Genomic DNA, 21645 nt, shown 5'->3' on the forward strand with positions numbered 1-21645 from the left:
GTTATAAAGGGTATGTCCATGTGTGACATGATGAAATAGACAAAAACTATGTAGTCAAAGTTTATTCGTTCCTTCTGCCTTAATAGGAGAAGCGATATCTTTGGGCCCCTCGATGATTTGGTGCTGACATCTAAAGTGCTTGGCCGAGCCCTGACTGGAATTGATGTGTTCAATTTAGTAGTCAGATGCAGTCGTCACAAATCTATATCGGGAAACATAATCTTGAATTCTTGAGATTAACCATTATCCATGTCTCGAATTCATACAGATATCATAGAACGAAGGGATAGTTGATCACTTATCTAAGGGCTGAATATTGACTAGATCAAGAGTTCGGTAGTTGCATTGGATGGCTAACCCTCTGTTGATTATTGGAGAAATATTAGTCCTCATATAGTTGATGACTTGTCCAAGTGGGAGACTGTTGGAATAGTGTCCAAGGTCATTAACTATTGCTAATATTTCTAATAATAGCAGGGTCCTTTTGGGTTGCCCTCAAGACCCAAATTGAGTAGAATAAATAAAGGAGAAATTGGTTTATTAATTATTATGGTTAATAATTAATTAGAAACTAATTGGAAATATATTTTGGGAATTAACTAACAGTTTAATTAATTAAAGGGTTGAATGTTCATTAATCGATAGTTGGTTAATCAGGAATGTTCCAGAACCTTATGGAATTAGGGTTGGATGAAAATCACTCCATCCCACATGGGAAAGGAGTGAAATTTCGTTGTTATGCTCCCATCCCACATGGGAAGGAGTACTAAACCTAAGGAGGCATCCAAGGCTATAAATAGGGCCTTAGGGATTTCATTCCTCCTTGCACCTTGGCTTGAAGTTTCGCCATCCCTTCTTCCTCCCCCTCTTAGGGACGATTTCTAACCCCTTTGGGTTTGTGAAATTGACCCTTCTCCTAGTTATTTTTATTCCACTCTTTGGTGTCATTGGGTGTGATACCATTAGAGGGATTCTGGTTTGGATCCTTTCATCCAAGCAACTTCATGGAGGTTCAAGATCTCAAGCATGGAGATCAAGGGCTACATAAGAGGTATGTTTTCTTACTTATGTTTTAGTTTTCTAGGGTTGATGTAATTAGCATGAAGCCATAGATCCATAGGTTGCATGTACACTTAGGTATATCGTTGTTTCGATTTTTCCGCTACCTAGTTTTAGAGTGTATTTGATGCGTAGAAAACCCAACAAGATGTTGTGTAACCATAAACCTCAATGGTAATTGCAGAGAGTCTCAAGGGTTACGTTTGTGGAGCGAAACGTGATGGAGAAAAATGAGGTGGTTAAAGAACCAAAAGTACCTCTGCTGATTAAGAATGACAAAGCAGAAAACTCTTAACTCGCGGTGAGAAGAGTAAGGTAGCTCGTGACTTGAGTGAATTTAGCAGCCTAATTGGGAAGATACGATAAGTGTCGATCGAATCATTAAGGCTTCACTTAGAGTCTAGGAGGCTTCGGCCTACATGCAGCATCATGTTTCTAGGGACACTTAACTAGTACAAAGATAAGAGTGTTATACCTGCCCCGACTCCAATAGTAATCGAGATAGCATCTGTGATTATCAGATCAAAGAGAGAAAAAAATATTTTTGGATTTTTGAAAATTTCTGAAAAAGAATAAAAACAGAAAATAAAAATATTTTTGGATTCTTGAAAATTTCTGAAAAAGAATAAAAACAGAAAATAAAAATATTTTTGGATTTTTGAAAATTTCTGAAAAAGAATAAAAACAGAAAATAAAAATAAACTAAATACTAAATGCAAACACACGAAAGAATAATATTGCTTTACAAAAATATACAACCGAAACCATAACTTAGAAAGGATGAAACGAAATGGGCCGATCGATCGGTTCATTTCGGTTCCTGAAAAATTCTAGAGCCGAAATAGACCGAGCGTTCGGTTCATTTCGGTTCCCAAATATTCTGGAGCCGAAATAGACCGAGCGTTCGGTTCATTTCGGTTCCCAAAAATTCTGGAGCCGAAATAGACCGAGCGTTCGGTTCATTTCGGTTCCCGAAAATTCTAGAGCCGAAATAGACCGAGCGTTCGCTCTATTTCGCTTCTCCAATTTTAGTGAAACAAAATGGGTTTCGGTACCGACTCAGCTTCCATCATTCCCAAACCTTGTAGAATTTTATTAAAGCTTGCTTCTGGTAGGGCTTTAGTAAAGATGTCAGCCAGTTGGTCTGAGGACCGAACGAAGTGAACTTTAACATTACCATCTTCTACATGGTCCTTTAGGAAGTGGTATCTTAGTGCAATACGTTTGGTCTTCGAGTGTTGCACTGGATTGTGACATATACGAATCGCACTTTCTGAGTCACAGTAGAGAGGGATCTTCTTCATGCTTAAGCCATAATCTCTGAGTTGGCTTTGTATCCATATAACCTGCGATGTACAGGATGCTGCAACGATGTACTCAGCTTCGGCTGTGGAAAGCGACACGCAAGTTTGTTTCTTTGACTGCCAGCTGACAAGTTTGCCATCAAGGAACTGGCATCCGCCAGTTGTGCTTTTTCGGTCCAATCCACATCCACCAAGATCAGCGTCAGAGAAAGCTTGAACAAAGAAGCTGGATTTTGCTGGATACCAAAGACCGAGAGACGAGGTTCGCTTCAAATACCGGAAGATATTTTTCACAGCAACCATATGAAGTTCTCTTGGATTTGCTTGAAACCTGGCACAATAGCAGACAGAAAACATTATATCCGGTCTACTAGCTGTTAGATACATTAGAGATCCTATCATCTGACGATAGAGAATCACATCAACAGCCGGTTTCTCAAGAGATGGAGTCAGCTTCGTGCCAAATGCCATTGGAATCTTTACTTTGGAATCTCCCATCATTCCGAACTTTACCAATAAAGTTTTCGTGTATGCTTCCTGATTAATGAAGATGCCTTCTGGTCCCTGTCTTATATTCAGTCTAAGGAAAAAGTTAATCGGACCCATTGCGCTCATCTCAAACTTAGTCTCCATCAACTTCCTGAATTCAGCTGTTAAGCTAGGATTCGTGGAGCTGAAGATGATGTCATCGACGTAAATTTGAACTATCATTAAGTGTTCTCCTTTTTTCTTGCGAAAGAAGGTTGGGTCTACCGAACCTTGTTTGAATTTTGACATTTTGAGAAATCGTGTTAGAGTTTCATACCAGGCTCTCGGGTCTTGCTTCAATCCATAGACTGCATTATCCAGTATGTAGCAGTGATCAGGATGCTTCTCGTTCACAAATCCGGGTGGTTGCTCAACCTATACCGTTTCTTCGAGTTCTCCATTCAAGAAAGCACATTTTACATCCATTTGGAAAACTTCGAAGTTTTGTGCAGCATATGCCAAAAAGATTCTCACTGATTCCAACCTTGCTACTGGAGTGAAGGTCTCTTCATAGTCTATTCCTTCTTCCTGGCAATATCCTTTCACCACCAACCTTGCTTTGTTTCGAATGACGTTACCCTCTTTATCCAACTTATTTCTGAAAACCCATTTTAAACCGACTACTGATACATCCTTTGGTGTGGGAATCATCCTCCAAACCCGATTTCGTTCAAACTCATGGAGTCCGTCTTGCATTGCTTGCACCCAATCAGAGTGATCAAGAGCAGCATTTACCGTCTTCCGTTCGACTTTAGAAACAAACGAATTAAAAAAGCAGAATTCTACTTGAGAGAATAGAGCAGTTTTCTTCGCTTTCATTTGGGAGCGTGTGAGAACACCCTCAGATGAGTCAGCATTTATTTGAGTTTTAGGATGATCCTTTGTCCATTTAATGAGAGGAAGGTAATTTGGATCATAGGCAGGATCCAGCTCAGCATTGACTTCTACTTCTTCCAGTTCTGACAGATTGCCATCGTCATTTGCATTTTCATTCTCCCCCTCAAATGGCGAACCGAATCCGATGTTAGATTCAATACTCTCCCCCTCAGATGGATCTTCATGGGTTGGGGTTTTTGATGGATTCTCCCCCTGGAAAGGCATGTCGGTTTTTTTGGTGTAGACGAACCCTCCCTTGGAATATAGTGCTTTCTCTTGGAGGGTCATTAGTGGCTGGATGATCTCCTGATATAGTAGGTTCGCTTTGTGTCTGCTTCTCGGTTGGTTGTTGAGGTTCGCTTTCCATGTCTTTAGCAGCTTCATCGATGATTTTCTTCAAGGTATCGATTTTGTTATCTACTGCTTTCGCTTCTGAGTGGATTGCCTTCTCTAGTTCATCAAAGAGTAGCTTGTACTCTTCAAACAAATTGGAAATGGGAATTGAGACTTTACCTGATTCCGGAAAGATTTCTTCTGTTGAACCTCCGCTTGCTTGAATCTTCTTCATGTAATTATCATCAAACGTTACATAGTAGGTTTCTTCAATTTTCCGTGAGCGTTTATTGAGAACCCTATATGCTTTTGAAGTAAGTGAATAGCCAAGAAAGATCCCTTCGTCTTCCTTAACATCAAATTTGTTTCGGTTCTCTTTGGAGTTGAAAATGAAGCATCTTGAACCAAACACGTGAAAAAAATTTACATTGGGCTTGCGACTGTTCAAAATATCGTATGGTGTGATGGAGAATCGCTTGTTGAGGTAGGACCTATTCTGTGTGTAACATGCAGCAGTTATAGCATCTGCCCAGAAGTATAATGGAAGGGAAGCAAAACTCAGCATGGTTCGGGCGGCTTCACACAATGAACGATTTCGCCTTTCAACGATCCCATTCTGTTGTGGAGTATACGGAGCAGAGAAGTTGTGACTTACTCCCTTTTCAGCCAGAAACTCTTCAAAGTCTTTATTTTTGAACTCTAGACCATTATCGATTCTAATGTTTCTTACCACCTTTCGCAGCTGCACTTCCACTTGCTTGATAAAAACCTTCAGCTTGGGAGTTGCCTCTGATTTCTGTTTAAGAAAGAAAACCCAGGTGAAGCGTGAAAAATCATCTACAATTACAAGTATAAACTTACTACCACCGATTCTTTCGATAGCCGAAGGGCCACATAGTTCAATGTGCAGCAGTTCAAGAGGTTCGATGATCTTTGTATTGATACGAGAAGGGTGACTTTTTTTTGCTTTGCTTGCCCATCTCGCATGCTGCGCACATGTGTTCTTTGTCAAATTTGAGAACAGGAAGTCCACGCACGTGATCACCAAGCACCAGTTTATTAATATCTTTGAAGTTCAGATGGGATAGTCTTCGGTGCCACAACCAACTTTCATCTGAGTTCTCCTTCGATAGTAAGCATATTGCTGGCTTTCCTTTTATCGGGTTCAGATTTAGAGGATACATCTCCCCTTTGCGCTCAGATTTCAACAGAAATTTCTTTGTTTGCTTTTCAACTATTTCTGATCCCTCATCATCGAACGAGACTTTCAAACCAGTTCCCACGACTAGTTGAGAAACACTGATGAGGTTGTGCTTCAATCCTTCCACGTAGACTACTTTTCGTATTGAGAACTCTCCGTTGGTGATCATCCCATACCCTTTGATCGTGTTGTATGAGTTGTTTCCATATTTAACACATCCACCATTCTTAAGGGACCGAAACTCCCTAAGCTCTTCCCTCCTTCCTCTCATGTGACGAGAGCAACCACTGTCAATATACCATTTATCGTCAAACTGCTCATCACTGATAACCTGCAAAATTAAGCACATTTAGGAACCCAAAGTTTCTTAGTCCCTGGTGAGTCTTTTACAGGATAGGGAATTGCAACCGAAAGATCAACCATATATGTTCTTTTTATTAAAGTGGTTTCATCTTTTCGTTTGATGGTGTAAACTTTGATTTTATTTTTATCTTGTTTTAACCGGGGTGTGTTATTGTTATATGGTTTCTCATCTGAGGTTTTCTTTGGTGTCCTAGGGTTAGCTGACTTTTTGGTATTTTGGACTTCAGAATTTGAGCACAGCTTTCCCTTTCCTTTGATATCCTTCACAGAGTTGGACTTTGGTTGAGAGTGAGGTGGATGAGATTTAGGACCGAAACTTGACTTTCGGTTCTGAGCACTTGTGTTGGGACAAAAACAGGACTTTCGGTTCTTGGCGTAGTAAGAGTTGGGACTGAAACTCGACTTTTGGTTCTTGTGACCACTAGTATTAGGACCGAAATGAGTCGTTCGGTTCACCTGACTGCATGACTGGCAGTGATTGAGTTGTGCATCCATTTTCATCTTGAGATTAGAAGCTTTTTCAGAGCGAACATAATTATGGTTTTGGGATTGCCAAAACTGTTTTCTTTCATTGAGATTCTTCATGTATCTTTTGTTCCTCTGGCGTTTCTGTTCAGCAAGTTGCTCTTGAGTTAAGTGAATGTTGGCCTTAGGTTTCGTTTTCTTCTCACGAGCTTCGGTTGTTGTTGATGATTCGTTGGAGGTTTTCAGTGGTTCATTTGGTATATCTTTTGTACCACTTGAACTGGGTTTATCAAAGCTTGAGGGTTTGTTGAGGGGTTCAGGAATGTATCGTCCCTTAACTATCCATGAGGTTTTCTCTGACAAACCAACTGTTTCGTCTGCGTTGTCGATAGGAGCGGACCAGAAGTGGTTATCGCAACCTTCAGCATTATCCTTGTCAACCATGGACGTCAACTCCACTGTCTGTTTCTTAGTTACTCCAGTGACTGCATACACTTGGTTTGGTGTAGTTTGCACCTTCTGATAAACAACAGCCTTTTCTTTGATTTTCTTGGATCTGTCCTTTAACACCCGAGCGTATTCAACCAAATTTTCAGCTATGAGTGGTTTTGCTGCTTCGGGTTCGCTCTTAAGAAATTATGAACAATTGATCTCGTCTTCTACGGAGATTTTGCTCATCTCACTGTCCTCATCGAATTCAGAAGTGGTTTCTAAATTTATTTTATTTTCTGAACTTAATTTGGCGTTGGATGAATCGAACTTCTGTATTGTTTCAGTCTTGATTTTTAATTTATCGTTTTCGTCCAGTAAATTCTTAAGCATGCATTTATGTTCTTTGGACTCAATGCAAGATTCAATTTTGTCCAGTCCATATTTGTAAGTTACTAAAATCTCATCTGAGGACATTATTGATTCACATTCGGCAATGACTTCGTCTTCCTTAAATTCAAGGAAGGGCAAAATCATTTTATGAATCTTTTTACCTATCTCACAATCTAGATGCAACTGGGTGATATTTGTATATAGGCGTTTAGCAATCAAACAGAAAACATTTCTTTGTTTTAAAAACTGTAAATTGTCTCGTTGTAAATAAATAAGTTCATCCCTAGACCTAACTAACTCTGACTCCTTCAGTTGAATCCACATCCTTCTCTCCTCACTCTTGGAAGATTCCCTGATGAGTTGGTCAGTTAGGTTAGAATTCGCTAGGCGAGTTTGCATAAGACTTCCATTTAAGTTAGAGAACTTGAATTTGAATTCATTTAATTCTTTTTTGTAGTCTGTTATTGGTATTTTAAGAGATTCAAGTATGGATTGTACCTTCTTGATCAACTGATCGCAATCGCTGATCCTTTCACTCACAGGCTTAGCGGCAAAGCAATTGTCATCCTTCAGTTTCGCTTCCTCATGCTCACCTTCAGTTGAACATCCCCTCATCTGTGATATCCAAGCTGACACCATTAAGCACCTCCCTGTTGAATCGGTAGCTCCTTCTTTTGCCATAAGCTCTTCCATGTGAGGGTTTGCGTACCTCTTCATCTTCAGAGTCTGTAGACCAGACTTCTACTCCTCCAAACTCATCATCAATAACATTTTCCTGCATAATCAAAGCATTCATTGAAACATTAGTTGCTTTCTTCTTCTTTATCTCCTCCAGCTTTCTCATGTAGTAAGCTTCATCATCTTCACCATCTATCTTCTCGGCCATCTTCCTTAACATGTAATCCTTCGCAAAGTGGTTCTTGCCATGACAGTAGTTGCAATCGTACCTAGAGTCTCCCATAATTTTACTCTCCTTCTTTTCATCGTCCTTTTGAGAGGTGTTTATGGTTTCTTCTTTCACCTTATTCTCAGAAGAGCTGTAGCTTCCCTTCCAGTTTTGGTTCTTGTTGACTGGGAACTTTCTGCGAGCAAACTTCTTTGGTTTTGTAACCATCATTGTATATTCTTCATTGGACAGATCACACTCTGACATATCAGATTCCTCCTCTTCGTCTGCTACATTCTTTCTCTTAGAAACGAGGGCCAGTGAACCCACACCCGAAACTATCTTCGCTTCCTTTGTCACCTCACTTTCATGAGATTTGAGTATACCCATCAGTTTCGCCAGCGAATATGATTTAAATTGCTCATGAGCTTTCACAGTCGAGACCACTGCCATCCATTCGGGCCTTAAGCCATTCATGAATGAAACCTTTTGTTCGATTACTTTCCTTTCAATACCGTGCTTCATCATCTTGCTGAGCAGATGGTTGAAACGATCGAACGTCTGAATGAGTTTCTCTTCAAGTTTTTATACGAACGCACCAAATTCAGAGAGCAATAGGGTTTGGATCGAGTGCTCTAGATCATCATCAGTTGAATATAATTCTTTCAACCTATCCCATATTTCTTTAGTTGTTGTGCATGCACTTACCAGACGAAAAGTGTCTGATTGCAAAGCGAATCTTATCATCCTCATGGCTTTAATGTTGCATAACACTTTGTCTTTTTCATCTTGAGGGATCTTATCTACGTCCGCCAAGAGTTGGTTATACTCTTTTTGAGTCTTGACCGTTCGGTTTGTTCTAGAGTGAACAAACGGACCCAATGTTATTGCCTCCCAGATGAGATAACCGTTGTCTTCAGATCCAACGACATAGTCTTCAAAGTGATGTGCCCATACTTCATAATCTTGAGTGTAGAGAATGGGAACCCTCGTAGTGGATCCTATACTGTTGGAGATGTTGATTGGATTGACTTGAGAATCGTCATGAGACATGATGAAAAACTTCTTCTTTTAATCTGCTTGAATCAGACTTGTAAAGTTGAAACTAGGGTTTTATCGAACACCAGATACACCGTCGACAAGAAGAAGACGGCTTCTATATATTCAATAAAAGCGGAAACCCTAATGGATTCTTCAAACATAAGAGATGCGTATTTATTACACAGTCTCCTGCTCTGATACCAATTGATGAGAATAAAGAATTATAGATCGATAGATTCAAGACAGAAAAACAAGAATGAAGTAATCAATGAACACAAGAATGGATCAAATGGTGTCGAATGATTAATTACTCACACCTCAGAAGAGTTCGATGAAGAACTTTGACTGTAGAGGTGTGTTTAGGGTTACAATGCAAAAGCTATTAATGAGAATGATAACCTGAAAGCTATACATGCATGCAATATATATAATCTAACCCTAATGATAATCCACGGTTGGACAGGCCCAAACCGGGTAAACAGAAAGGACTTTTAACCGAGCCCAAAGACGCAACACATAAACCCAACACCCCCGTATCTACTAAACACGCGTTTCTTTAAAATTATAAAGCGACACTTATAGAGGACGCACATTTTAGATAAAGTGCCCTTCGTGTTTTTAATTTTTTTACATTAGACACTAATTTAAGGGCACGCAATAATGCGTGACCTAAATCCTTAAATTTTTTGAAGAGATGACACTTTTTTAATGTCACTCTCTTTTACGTAACATAAATCAATGAGTGTCGTCGTTTGCGCGTCGTAAAAGGGTCTTTTTGTTGTAGTGTAAGGGGTTATGTGTGGAACACTAACCCTAGTTATCATTTTATGTGAAAGACCCTAAAATCGGGGAGCTCTATTTGGACAATGATCGGGCACGTATTTAGGATGTTGATTGGATTATTTATTTCACCCGAGAACAACTAATTCAAACGTTAATCAGTCATACCCCTATGTGATTAAGTACTTAATGGGTTAAGTGTTCTTACTTAACCCTAATCGTCATTTTATGTGAAACCCTAATCGTCATTTCATGTGAGGTGGTCACTGTTGCAAGTGACTATGACCTGTGATCAGTTATTGACTCAAGTATCTTCATGTAGTTGATTGGAAGTGAGTTGAAGCTGGTAGAGTTCTTCGTTGCTACAATGATTATCCACGCGCATATCAAGGTGAGTTTCGCCTCATTGTACCCGTGGTTCAAAGGCACCAATGCCGACCCACTAGTTTTGGTTATCTGCTAGTAGAGGGATGCCCTAGGGATTATATATAATCATGTAGGATAGACTGAGGACTTTTCATCTAAGCTCTCTTACCTGTTCCTTGTTTGGTTGTGGTTCTAGAGTAGGATAACTTGTCTGGGTGACTATCTCAACTCTGAGTATATGCGGCCATGCATTCCTTGGATTGTTGATATTTAGTTATGTTGCTACGCTATAGTGATATGTTAGACCTGTGTTCTGGTATTGAGTATGTTGTTATGCTGTAGTGAGCTGTTAGATCTGTGTTGTGGTATTGAGTATGTTGTTATGCTGTAGTGATCTGTTAAATCTGTGTTCTGGTTTGAGTATGTTGTTATGTTGTAGTGATTTGTTAGATCTGTGTTCTGGTATTGAGTATGTCGATATGTTGTAGTGATCTGTTATATATGTCTCCTGGTATTGAGTATGTTGCTTTGTGGTAACAACATGTAGAACTGTATGTTATCTGTGCTAGCTGGTTATCATTTATGGAGTGCCTTAAGGACTGTCTATGGTCATGTAGGATAGCCTGAGAACTCTTGGTCTAGGCTCTCTTGCCCTTTCCTTTTTTAGTTGTGGCTTTACAGTAGGGCCATCTATTCGGGTGGCTATCTCACCTTTGGTTACTTATGGTTACGCATTCTATGGGGGTAAGTTGTAGCGGGACTGTATGCTATGAGAGGATTTGTAGGCAGTAGTGAGCTGTATGATTCTTGTTTGCATGTATTATGTGCCTACTTGATCCTGATTGTTTATATGTCGACATATTTAGTTTGGTTTGGGTTGAGGCGGTCCTGCTTTGTGCGGTAGGCCGAGATACCCGGTGTAGGCCAGCTGTAAGTCGTAGGCACGGAGGCTCGGGAAGAGCGGTAGGGTTGAGGCGGTAGGCCAACAAACCCTGGGTATTGTAGCCCGACGGCTGATTGGACCTGTTGTATATTGGTGTTTCGACCTCGAGTATTCTATCCTGAGGATAACTGGACCCGGAGGTTAACTGGGCCTGGGGTATTCCAACTCGATGGTTGACCGGAACCGACATGTTTGATTGTATATGTGATCTGTTTATTTGGTGTTATTTTGGGGGAAACTCGCTAAGCTTTATGCTTATCCAGTTGTTTATTGTTTCAGGTAACATTGGTGTTTATGAGAAGGCAAAGGCAGGACTGTACACACGCATCAGCAACATTGAGGATTCTGCATCTTCTATAAAACTCTGATTTTGAACAATTGTAATTTGGAATAAATGGTTTTTGTGACATCCCCATTTTCACGGCCAGAAAAGACCGATTTTGTTTATGCTTTATAAAAATCAGAGTACTTCTTTTAATAAAAATGTTGCGGAATTTGTTCCCAGAAAAAAAACATGATAAATATATTATCAAAGTATTTCCGAAGAAATGTATTTTTATTCATTTTAAAACATTTGGGATGTCATCGTCAATACAGAAACATAAGCATAAACAGAACTTACATTCATTTACACTAGTGATCTACATCTCTTTTAAATCTCTCAGTGTAAAGTAGCTTCATATCGACACTTGTGATACAAATAAGCTTGAGTGGGTCAGGTTGGGAAACCTGGTGAGTACATAGGGTTTTCAACCCACAATAATATAATTATTAAGTTTAAACATCAAACAATCAACCCATTTACCCATCCCATTATCTTCTTTACTCTTAAGGATCTACCCTAAGAATTCGCTATTCCTCGTTCATTCATTCCTAAGGATCATCCTAAGGAATGGGCACGAAATCCATAGTTGCCAGCGTTTTCTCTACAGGCACTAAGTCGCATAGTCGCCAGGATATAGGCACTAAGTCTCATAGTCGCCAGGGTTTATACAACAGGCACTACGTCGCATAGTCGCTAGGGTTTAGGCACTAAGTCTCATAGTCGCCAGGGTTATCTCGTTTATCAACAGTATCGTTTCCGAGAATCCACTCGCAATACGTGTCAATGGGTTTTTAGAGTACAACTGGTGAATACACAGTTCAAATACACCTACAGGTTGCGAGCCTGCTAGTGTTCCACAGGACTGTCTAGAATAGTCTGTGGTTGTCATCCATACTCTGCTGAATGACGGGGCCAACACTTGGGTAAAGGGTTTCTCTCGTTGTTCACCTCTCACCCTTATCTCATGGGCTATATCACCTCTCATCATTTTGTTTTTGTCACACAACAACTATTTCATCTACCCATGTTTTACCCAACACATTTTGTAGATATAAAATACATATACAGTTTAAATCAGTTAAAACATGTATAAAAATCTTTCACCCAGCATAGACGGAAAGTATACAGACAATATGCACACATAGCATATAATTTATATTAAATACTTCATATCTATGTGTAAGATGAAAGTAACTATGCACTCACCTGAAAGGTGGTGACTCTGCACTCGAACAACGCTTCGTTATCTCAAAATAATTTTCCCTCGACAAAACCTAGTATCAATACCACTAGGGTTTAGTCTAACGTTAACCGCGACTAATTAATAGTCTAGCTATTATTATTATTATATAAGCTTTAAACAACACTCTATATAACTCATAATAATAGCCCAAATACTCATTATAAGGTCCTAATAATATTACTATATTGAAACAAAAGCTACACTAAAGATAGGTTAGGCATAGCTCACTTACATCGGGTTTTTCTCAAAACCGGGCTTCGCTGGAGCAGCGTTCCCGAACCGAAAGGCTCTTCTTCTCGGAGTCGTCGGGCGCTCCGGGGCTTCCGCCTCGTGCTAGGGAGGTTCCCTAGGCTTTTCGGGGGGTTTCGGGGCTAGAGAGAGGTTCTAGAGAGAGAGGGAAGTGATGGAAGGTGTGAGGAATGAGGAGGGCTTCAACTCTTATTTATAGGGGGCTGGAGGGTCACTCACATCGTGAGTTTTATGATGCACACGTTGTGAGCCAGCTGGAGACACCCAGGCACAGCCTGGTGCTGACACGTGGCATCGCACACACGGTGGAAATCAGCCGATTTTCAAAAATTCATAACTTTCGCATACGAGCTCCGTTTTCGACGTTCTTCTTTTCCACGCGTAGGTAAAAATAAGATCTACAACGTTCATTTAGACTTCGTTGGCTAATTCTTGACCGATCTTAAATTTAACAGTAGGAGGAGATTAGACTGTTAAATGACCGCGAAGAATTCGTAACTCCTTCATACGGACTCCGTTTTCGTCTGTCTTTTTATCGTTGAGTTCCTATTAATGACATATTCAACTCTCATTTAGGTCTCGTAGGCCAAAAACTGCTCGAACTAAAATTCGAGTTTCGGGCCTTGCACTGCTATGCTAAATCTTAGAAAAATCATAACTTTCTCATACGAAGTCAGATTTGGGCGTTCTTTTTATGGACGCTCTCGGTTTAACGTACACCACGACTTTCGTTTAGATCGCTAAGGCTAAAAAGTCCTCCATCGTAAATTCACTATTTACGTCTCCCGGTGTAGTGTCGGTTTTGCCGAAAAACTTCGACAGGCCATAACTTCTTCGTTATAACTCGGATTTCGACGTTCTTTATATGAATAGAACCCTTGAGACATATTCTACAACCTGGTTAAGATTATTTATTCTAAATAATATTTTGTCGAAAAGTCGTTTTCGACCCTTATTATCTATAAATTGACTAGCCCGGATCTACGGGCGTTACAGTTTTCTTAATAATGGAATTATAAATTGAAAAGTTTTCACCTTAATAAAAATGAAATTTTTTTTTTGAAAATGGGATGTTACATTTATGATCGATTACCTCCACGTATAATTAAGTATGGACCACACCATAGTTATGGATAACGAATAGAGGTAACTAGCGACGGGCTACCTATAAGCTACATAGCGATAGCGATGAAATAGCGACCACTATTTCGTATTTAGCGATAGGTATAAAAATACTAAAAAATATTTGTTATTTAACTATTATAGCTACTATAACCAATAAATAAGCAAACAAACCATTAAACTAGCTAAATAGCTTAACCATTTTAGTTTTTTAGACATGTTTGTAGCCGATTGTAATCATCTAGAAGTTAGTTTTTAAACATAAATAACAAAAGTGGCAAGTTAAACAGATAACAGATAACAAAAGGAAATTCTAAACTCAAAAACCCAAATCAAAGATCATCTAGATCTTCATAGATAGGCTCATCATCATCATCTTCAACGGATGACGGCTCAAAATCTTTATAAGAAGCTACATCATTTTTTCCTTCACCTAAGTTATTGTCATCATTCTTGTCTATTAAACATCTTCCTCTGGAGCTCGATGCAGACTTGTCAGCAACCCCCTATTCCTAGTTCTTGTAGAATAAAGCGACTCATACGCCCCAACATCATCTACAACTTGACCCCATGTCAAATTCTCACCCTCAAAGACCAGGGCATCTTCCTCCTCTTCTTCACCTCCCATCAACCACTTAGTCCAATCTAGAACATTTGCATCGTCTAATATAATCAGGTCAATCGTATCACGCATATTGTACCTCCTTATTAAAGTCCGATTATACTTGATATAAAGAAGGTCATTCAACTTTTGTTTCTATACCCGGTTTCTTTTCTTAAAATGTAGCTATATAAAAGTAAGTTAAAAATTATAATTACACAAAGTATATCTATACTTCAACTCACAAAAAATGATTTACTTACATATTCAATTAGGCTCCAATTCCTCTGACAACCTGACGAGCTACAAATAAGGCTTAACACCTTGACCGCAAACTTTTTTAATGTCGAGGCCGATGCTCCATATTGCATCCAACACTTTGCCAATTTTGTAACAAAATAATGTAAAGATATGTTAAAAATTATAATTATACAAAGTATATGATTTTTATATTATTTACCTGGTGCAATTTTTACTCTCATTTTCTTCACTATCGGGTTCCCGAAAGTCCCTTCTACACTTCGGTATATTGGGAGCTCGGCATGAATCTTCATCTCCTCGTCCTCGTTTAATGATAATTTATGAATAGACGACAACAATCCACTCATCACTTCATCATCATTTTCCACATTCGGATTTTCATAATACAGGACTGGATTCAATTAATGCCCAACAACATGCAAAGGTTGATGCAATTGGCAATTCCACCTCCTGTCAATGATTTTGAAGATTTCTACATACTTATATTCTTTGTTTTTGAAAGCTTGAGCAATCATCTCTTTTGCTCTATCCATCACCCCATATATGTAACCCATTGGAGGATTTCTCTCTCCATCAACTAACCTAGCACACTTACAACGGACAACCAAATTTCACTGAAATATCTATGTTGTTCCAAGAGTTAGGCGTCAATATAGTATTTGTCGTGTGTGTGCTTCCATCCAACTTTGAAAACTTGCTTTTAATCCATTGTTCAGAAGTGAACATTTTTGTTTAAATTCCTCATGTTAGCCTTAAATCAATTCAGGGCAATGAAAGTTGTGGCAAATCGGGTCATTGTGAGTCTCATCATGTTCTTTTGCCCGATGAACTCTCTCATCATATTAAGTAGCAAAGTACAACTGTAAATATACGTGTTCACCGCGATTGCCTTATCAAGTGTCCTTTTTAAATGTGACAATTTGAAGATGTCTTCAAATATCAAATCTATGCAATGCGCCGCACAAGGAGTCCAATAGATGTGCATGTATTTCTCTTCCACAAGCTTGCCAGCAAAAACATTGTTGCTCGCACTATCTGTGACAACTTGAACAACGTCACGCGGGTCGACTTGTTTGATGAAATGATCAAATAAAATGAACATGATATCACCGGTATGTGAATAACTAGATGCATCAACCGGTTCAAGGAACATACTTCCTCGGGGAGTATTCACTAAGAAATTTGTTAGTGCCCTTCTTTTTCTGTCCCTCCATCCATCTGCCATTAAGGAACATCCATAGATTGTGTTTTCAGCCTCATTTTCACTCATAATTTTCTTAATGTGTATCTTTTCATGCTTCAACATCGGGACTCAGACCTCATGATAGCTAGGCGGTTTCATACCGCAACCATGTCTAGCTATCGCTTCAATTTCGGGCCTAAGATTGTCGTATTTCACGACATTGAATGCCACACCTGCATCATACATCCAACGTCAAAAAGTTTTGGACCGCATCTGTTCTTACACTTTTTAGGACATCTTTATGTTGTAGAGTTCCAACTAGATGCCCGTTTTTTCTTCCCCCATGTATCAGATTGGTTGTAATACACATGGATAGGCCCTTTAGTGTTTTTATTAGTTACGTTGATCCGAAGGATGAAACATGCCTCTTTCCTTTTGATGGAATCTCATTATTTTGAGTGTGCAATTCGTCATCATCTACTTCATCTAGATCGAAAACATCATCAAAGTGTGGTATGCTATTCATTGCCTTTTTGTTCCTTTCTTTTATCAAAAGCTTCTTTAAAGAAAGCCTTTACCTCAACTGAGACTCTTGTACACTTTGCTACGTGACTGGTATCACCAACAAGGTGGTGCTTGTGCATTGTAATTTGTGACATCCCCAATTTCACAGCCAGAAAAGACCAATTTAGTTTATGCTTTTTAACATAAAATCAGAGTAAACCCTTTTAAAAGATGTTGAGGAATTTGTTCCCAAAACAAAACATGATAAAAGTTTATCAAAACCTTTCTTTAAGAAATATATAATTTCCTTTTATATCAAACCCTCAGGATGTCATGTTCCGATACAGATCAAAAGCATAAATAAGACATTATAAGCCTTACAACAATTATTTACAACTATTGGCCTATAATCCATAAATCACTCATCATCATCCGACTATGCTCGGGGTCCACTACCTGTAATATAAAAAGTTGAGTGGGTCAGGCTTGGAAGCCTGGTGAGCATATAGGGTTTTCAACCCACAATGAATAATAAACTTATTAAGTTCTCAATCAACAATAAATTTATTAATTTCATCAACCAAAAATAACCCTAATTACCCATTCCCATTATCCTCACTTTACGTCCCTAAAACAACTATCACAAGGGACCTAGCCTAAGGATTTTTATTAGGGGTGACAACATTGTTTTCCTCAACAATTTATGTCAAACAAGACAACCAATAAGGTGACAACATTGCTTTCCTCAGCAATTTATGTCAAACAAGACAAACATCATGGTGACAACATTGCTTTCCTTCAGTAATTTATGTCAAACAAAACAACCTAACATAAAATAACCAATAAGGTGACAACATTGCTTCCCTTCAGCAATTTATGTCAAATAAGACAACCAATGTGGTGACAACACTACTTTCCTCAGCAATTTATGTCAAATAAAACAAACATCGGGGTGACAACATTGCTTTCCCTCAGCAACTTATGTCAAACAAAACAAACACCGGGGGTGACAACATTGCTTTCCCTCAGCAATTTATGTCAAATAAAACAAACACCGGGGTGACAACATTGCTTTCGCTTAGCAATTTATGTCAAATAGGCACGAAGTCACATCGTCGCCAGGGTTTATCTAATAGGCACGAAGTCACATCGTCGCCAGGGTTTATCTAATAGGCACGAAGTCACATTGTCGCCAAGGTTTATACCACAGCCACTAAGTCCATAGCTGCCAACGTAGTAAATACATAGCTACCAACGTACATCTATATTGTACTAAATTCATAGCTACCAACGTACATCTATACTGTACTTTTATCCCTCATACTTTATCTACCCATGTTTACCCAACATATTTGAAGATAAAATATATATACATTTTAAATCATTTTAAACATGTATAAAACATTCATTCAACATCCATCTCAAATAAACAAACAACATATATACACATATCACGTATTTTATATAAAATACTTCATATCTATGTGTAAGATGAAAGTGACTATACACTCACCTGATTTAATGAAAATCGGGCAGCAATTCGTTTCCTAAAACGTTCGTTTCTAATAAAACTGGGAGTTTTATTCAGAAACCGGGCTCTGCGAGGGTCGGGCTTCGAAACCGAAAAGATAAATTTTTCGGGCTTCTTGGGCTCTTCGTGGCGTATTCAGGGGGTTATAATCGATATCGGGGCTTTGAGGGATGTTAAGATGAAGAAAATATGAAGAAATGGGCTAAAAGTGGCAAAATTCTAAAAGTATCCGAGAAGGCTCGCACGCCCTCTTATTTATAGAGGTCCGAAGTCGGCTTAGAAGGGAGGAGTCAGCAGGCGAGACACGCGGCAGCAGCTGGGGGAGGGTGCGCAGGTGGCTCGCACATGGTTTGCGCATGCGAGGGGCTCGGTGTCGCCTCCTGATTGGACCGCGGTCTAGTCCGAGGCTTCGGACGTGGCACCTCCTGCGAGACTCGGACACGTGATAAGGGACACGCGTCGGACTCCTAGTGGACCACTTCGGATAGCTCTCCGGTTCGGATGACTCGCGAGATCGGATGACTCAGAAAAAGTTCGGACACGTGTTGGATGCGAGGCGAGGACACGTGGCCGAAGTCCACGTATGCGAGATTTCTCGGTTTTGGGGATTTTTTCTCGATTTTTGCGCCAAAACTTCTAAAATCCATAACTTTCGCATACGAGCTCTGTTTTTGACGTTCTTTATATGCACGCGTAGGTAAAATTACGCTCTACAACTTTCGTTTAGACATCGTCGGCTAATTTTGACTTTAATTTTTATATTATTATTTTTAACAGACCGGGACAGGAAATCCGTTAAAAATTCATAACTTCTTCATCCGACGTCCGTTTTCGTCTGTCTTTTTACCGTTATGCTACTATTGACGAGACCTTCGATTTTCGTTTAGGTCGTGTTGGCTAAAAATCACTCGATCTAAAATTCGAGTTTTTAGCTGTCTACTGCTAAGCTGAAACTTCGAAAAATCATAACTTCCTCATACGAAGTCGGATTTGGGCGTTCTTTTTATACATACTCTCGGTTTAACGAACACTACGACTTTTGTTTAGATCACTAAGGCTAAAAAATAGTTTATCAAAAACTCACTTTTTACGACATTCGGCACCGTGCCGGTTTTGTCGCGAAACTTCGACAGGTCATAACTTCTTCGTTATAACTCGGATTTCGGCATTCTTTATATATCTGTAATCCTTGTCACGACCACTACAACTTAGTTAAGATTAATCCTTCTAAATAATCTTCCATCAAAAAGTCATTTTTGATGCTTATCGTCTCTTAATTGACTAGCCCTGATCTACGGGCGTTACAATTATCTCCCCCTTAGGATGATTACGTCTCCGAATCATCAACGAAAATAGGGCTTGTATAATGATTCAATACGTTATATTTCCATCCTAAGTAATAACTGTGATGCTAAATCTTGCACATGTTCTTCATACCATGTTGGACTTTCATTTGTAACCTTCAAGTTACAAAATAAATCCTTATTGAGGACTCCTTCTTCTTCTTAGGATAAGTACTTCCCCTTATCTATTGTAACATATCAATGGGTCATATTGTAATGACCTTTCATCGGATGATGCAACGCCTAGACTCAAGTCTCTTTGAGTCAAATTCCAGAATGGAATACACCTTCCTTCATATTCTAATGTGATATAATCACATTTTATCATATAACATTTCTGGCTACAAGCTTCATTAACAACGAGCGCGATGCTATTGATCGCATTGATTTCAATCTTCTGACTTAATTCAGATGTTACATCGAACTTGGTTCTCTGAACCACGTAACAAACTCATCGTAGTCGGACTCAATTTGATATGACCACTAGGGTCAGAATATCAATCATCTCATTAGTCATTACCGAAATGATGGTAACGACATACTTGAATAAAATGAGACCAATTACTAGCTTCTTGGTAACCTTGTGACTTTCCCTGATCCGAGTGTGAGTTCTGTGCTTCCAGTAGTATAGATCTCTACTACTATTCACACCTGCTCATACTCGTCCCAAGTACTGTCTCGCAGTCCCCAAGTCCATTTACTCAATTCTCTATGAGTCTTCACCATAACGTTTTGTACACCCAAGCAGACGTTCGGTGTACCGGGCGAGAATTTAAGATAAGAAAGCTTTATTTACGATAGATGTATAAATCTCCTTATCACTTCGAAACGTTTACATGTTAGTTCTAATCTCGTAATCATACGCTTAGAATCCTACACACATAAGGTTTCCAGATCCGGTCGGCAACAGACCATAGATCCGAACAAATAATAGCATCATTATAGCTATAACACAAAACATTTAGCACATAAAAGCATTTTAGGCATCCTTCCTAAAATAAACTAGTGCTCGTGTCTAAAATATGGTAGACACTCATCTCACAATCATCACTTAGCATTCTAAGTTTAAGTCTAGAAATCCTACAATTTCTTAGTTCGCTTAAACTAATGCTCTGATACCAACTGTGACATCCCCAATTTCACGTCCAGAAAAGACCAATTTCGTTTATGCTTTTTAAAATAAAATAAGAGTAAACCCTTTTAAAAGATGTTGCAAAATTTGTTCCCAAAACAAAACATGATAAAAGTTTATCAAAACCTTTCTTTAAGAAATATATAATTTCCTTTTATATCAAAACCTCGGGATGTCATGTTCCGATACAGATCAAAAGCATAAACAAGACATTATAAGCCTTACAACAGTTATTTACAACTACTGGCTTATAATCCATAAATCACTCATCATCATCCGACTATGCTCGGGGTCCACTACCTGTAATATAAAAAGCTGAGTGGGTCAGGCTTGGAAGCCTGGTGAGCATATAGGGTTTTCAACCCACAATAAATAATAAACTTATTAAGTTCTCAATCAACAATAAATTTATTAATTTCATCAACCAAAAATAACCCTAATTACCCATTCCCATTATCCTCACTTTACGTCCCTAAAACAACTATCATAAGGGACCTAGCCTAAGGATTTTTATTAGGGGTGACAACATTGTTTTCCTCAACAATTTATGTCAAACAAGACAACCAATAAGGTGACAACATTGCTTTCCTCAACAATTTATGTCAAACAAGACAAACATCAGGGTGACAACATTGCTTTCCTTCAGCAATTTATGTCAAACAAAACAACCTAACATAAAACAACCAATAAGGTGACAACATTGCTTCCCTTCAGCAATTTATGTCAAATAAGACAACCAATATGGTGACAACACTGCTTTCCTCAGCAATTTATGTCAAATAAAACAAACATCGGGGTGACAACATTGCTTTCCCTCAGCAATTTATGTCAAATAAAACAAACACCGGGGTGACAACATTGCTTTCCCTCAGCAATTTATGTCAAATAAAACAAACACCGGGGTGACAACATTGCTTTCCCTTAGCAATTTATGTCAAATAGGCACGGAGTCACATCGTCGCCAGGATTTATCTAATAGGCACGAAGTCACATCGTCACCAAAGTTTATACTGTTGGGTTTTGAGCATTCTAACACTCCTATGGTGTACATGCAACCCTATAAACCTTGGATCTATGTTTTCTCTATTATACATGCAAATATTAAATATTCCAAGGTTTCATCCTAACTAGCATATTATGAAGCACCTATACTACAAAGTTCTAGTTAGATGACATACCTTTTG

The 21645-nt window shown here is 38.9% G+C and overlaps 1 protein-coding gene across 1 annotated transcript; it reads right to left on the minus strand.

Annotated features, from left to right (window-relative positions):
• Positions 1-14650: 14650 nt before the first annotated feature.
• Positions 14651-15993, minus strand: LOC145104305 (uncharacterized). Its single transcript, XM_079041568.1, has 3 exons — positions 15641-15993; positions 15249-15350; positions 14651-14693 (listed from the first exon to the last, which is right to left on the minus strand). The coding sequence occupies exons 1-3, from the start codon at positions 15991-15993 to the stop codon at positions 14651-14653; spliced, it is 498 nt and encodes a 165-aa protein (XP_078897694.1).
• Between the last annotated feature and the right edge of the window lie 5652 nt (positions 15994-21645).

This window comes from Lactuca virosa, chromosome 4 (assembly GCF_052849685.1).
Source record: "Lactuca virosa cultivar CGN04683 chromosome 4, Lactuca_virosa_CGN04683_v6, whole genome shotgun sequence".
NCBI lineage: Eukaryota > Viridiplantae > Streptophyta > Magnoliopsida > Asterales > Asteraceae > Lactuca > Lactuca virosa.

What these genes read in the sequence shown, in the direction of transcription:
- LOC145104305 (XM_079041568.1), bottom strand. Translation starts at nt 15,993, where the DNA reads ATGGCAGATGGATGGAGGGACAGAAAAAGAAGGGCACTAACAAATTTC. An exon ending in AAGGCAATCGCGGTGAACAC is followed by an intron (nt 15,351 to 15,640) that starts GTATATTTACAG and finishes TAAGTGTGCTAG; the next exon opens with GTTAGTTGATGGAGAGAGAA. An exon ending in TTCAAAAACAAAGAATATAA is followed by an intron (nt 14,694 to 15,248) that starts GTATGTAGAAAT and finishes ACTTTTATATAG; the next exon opens with CTACATTTTAAGAAAAGAAA.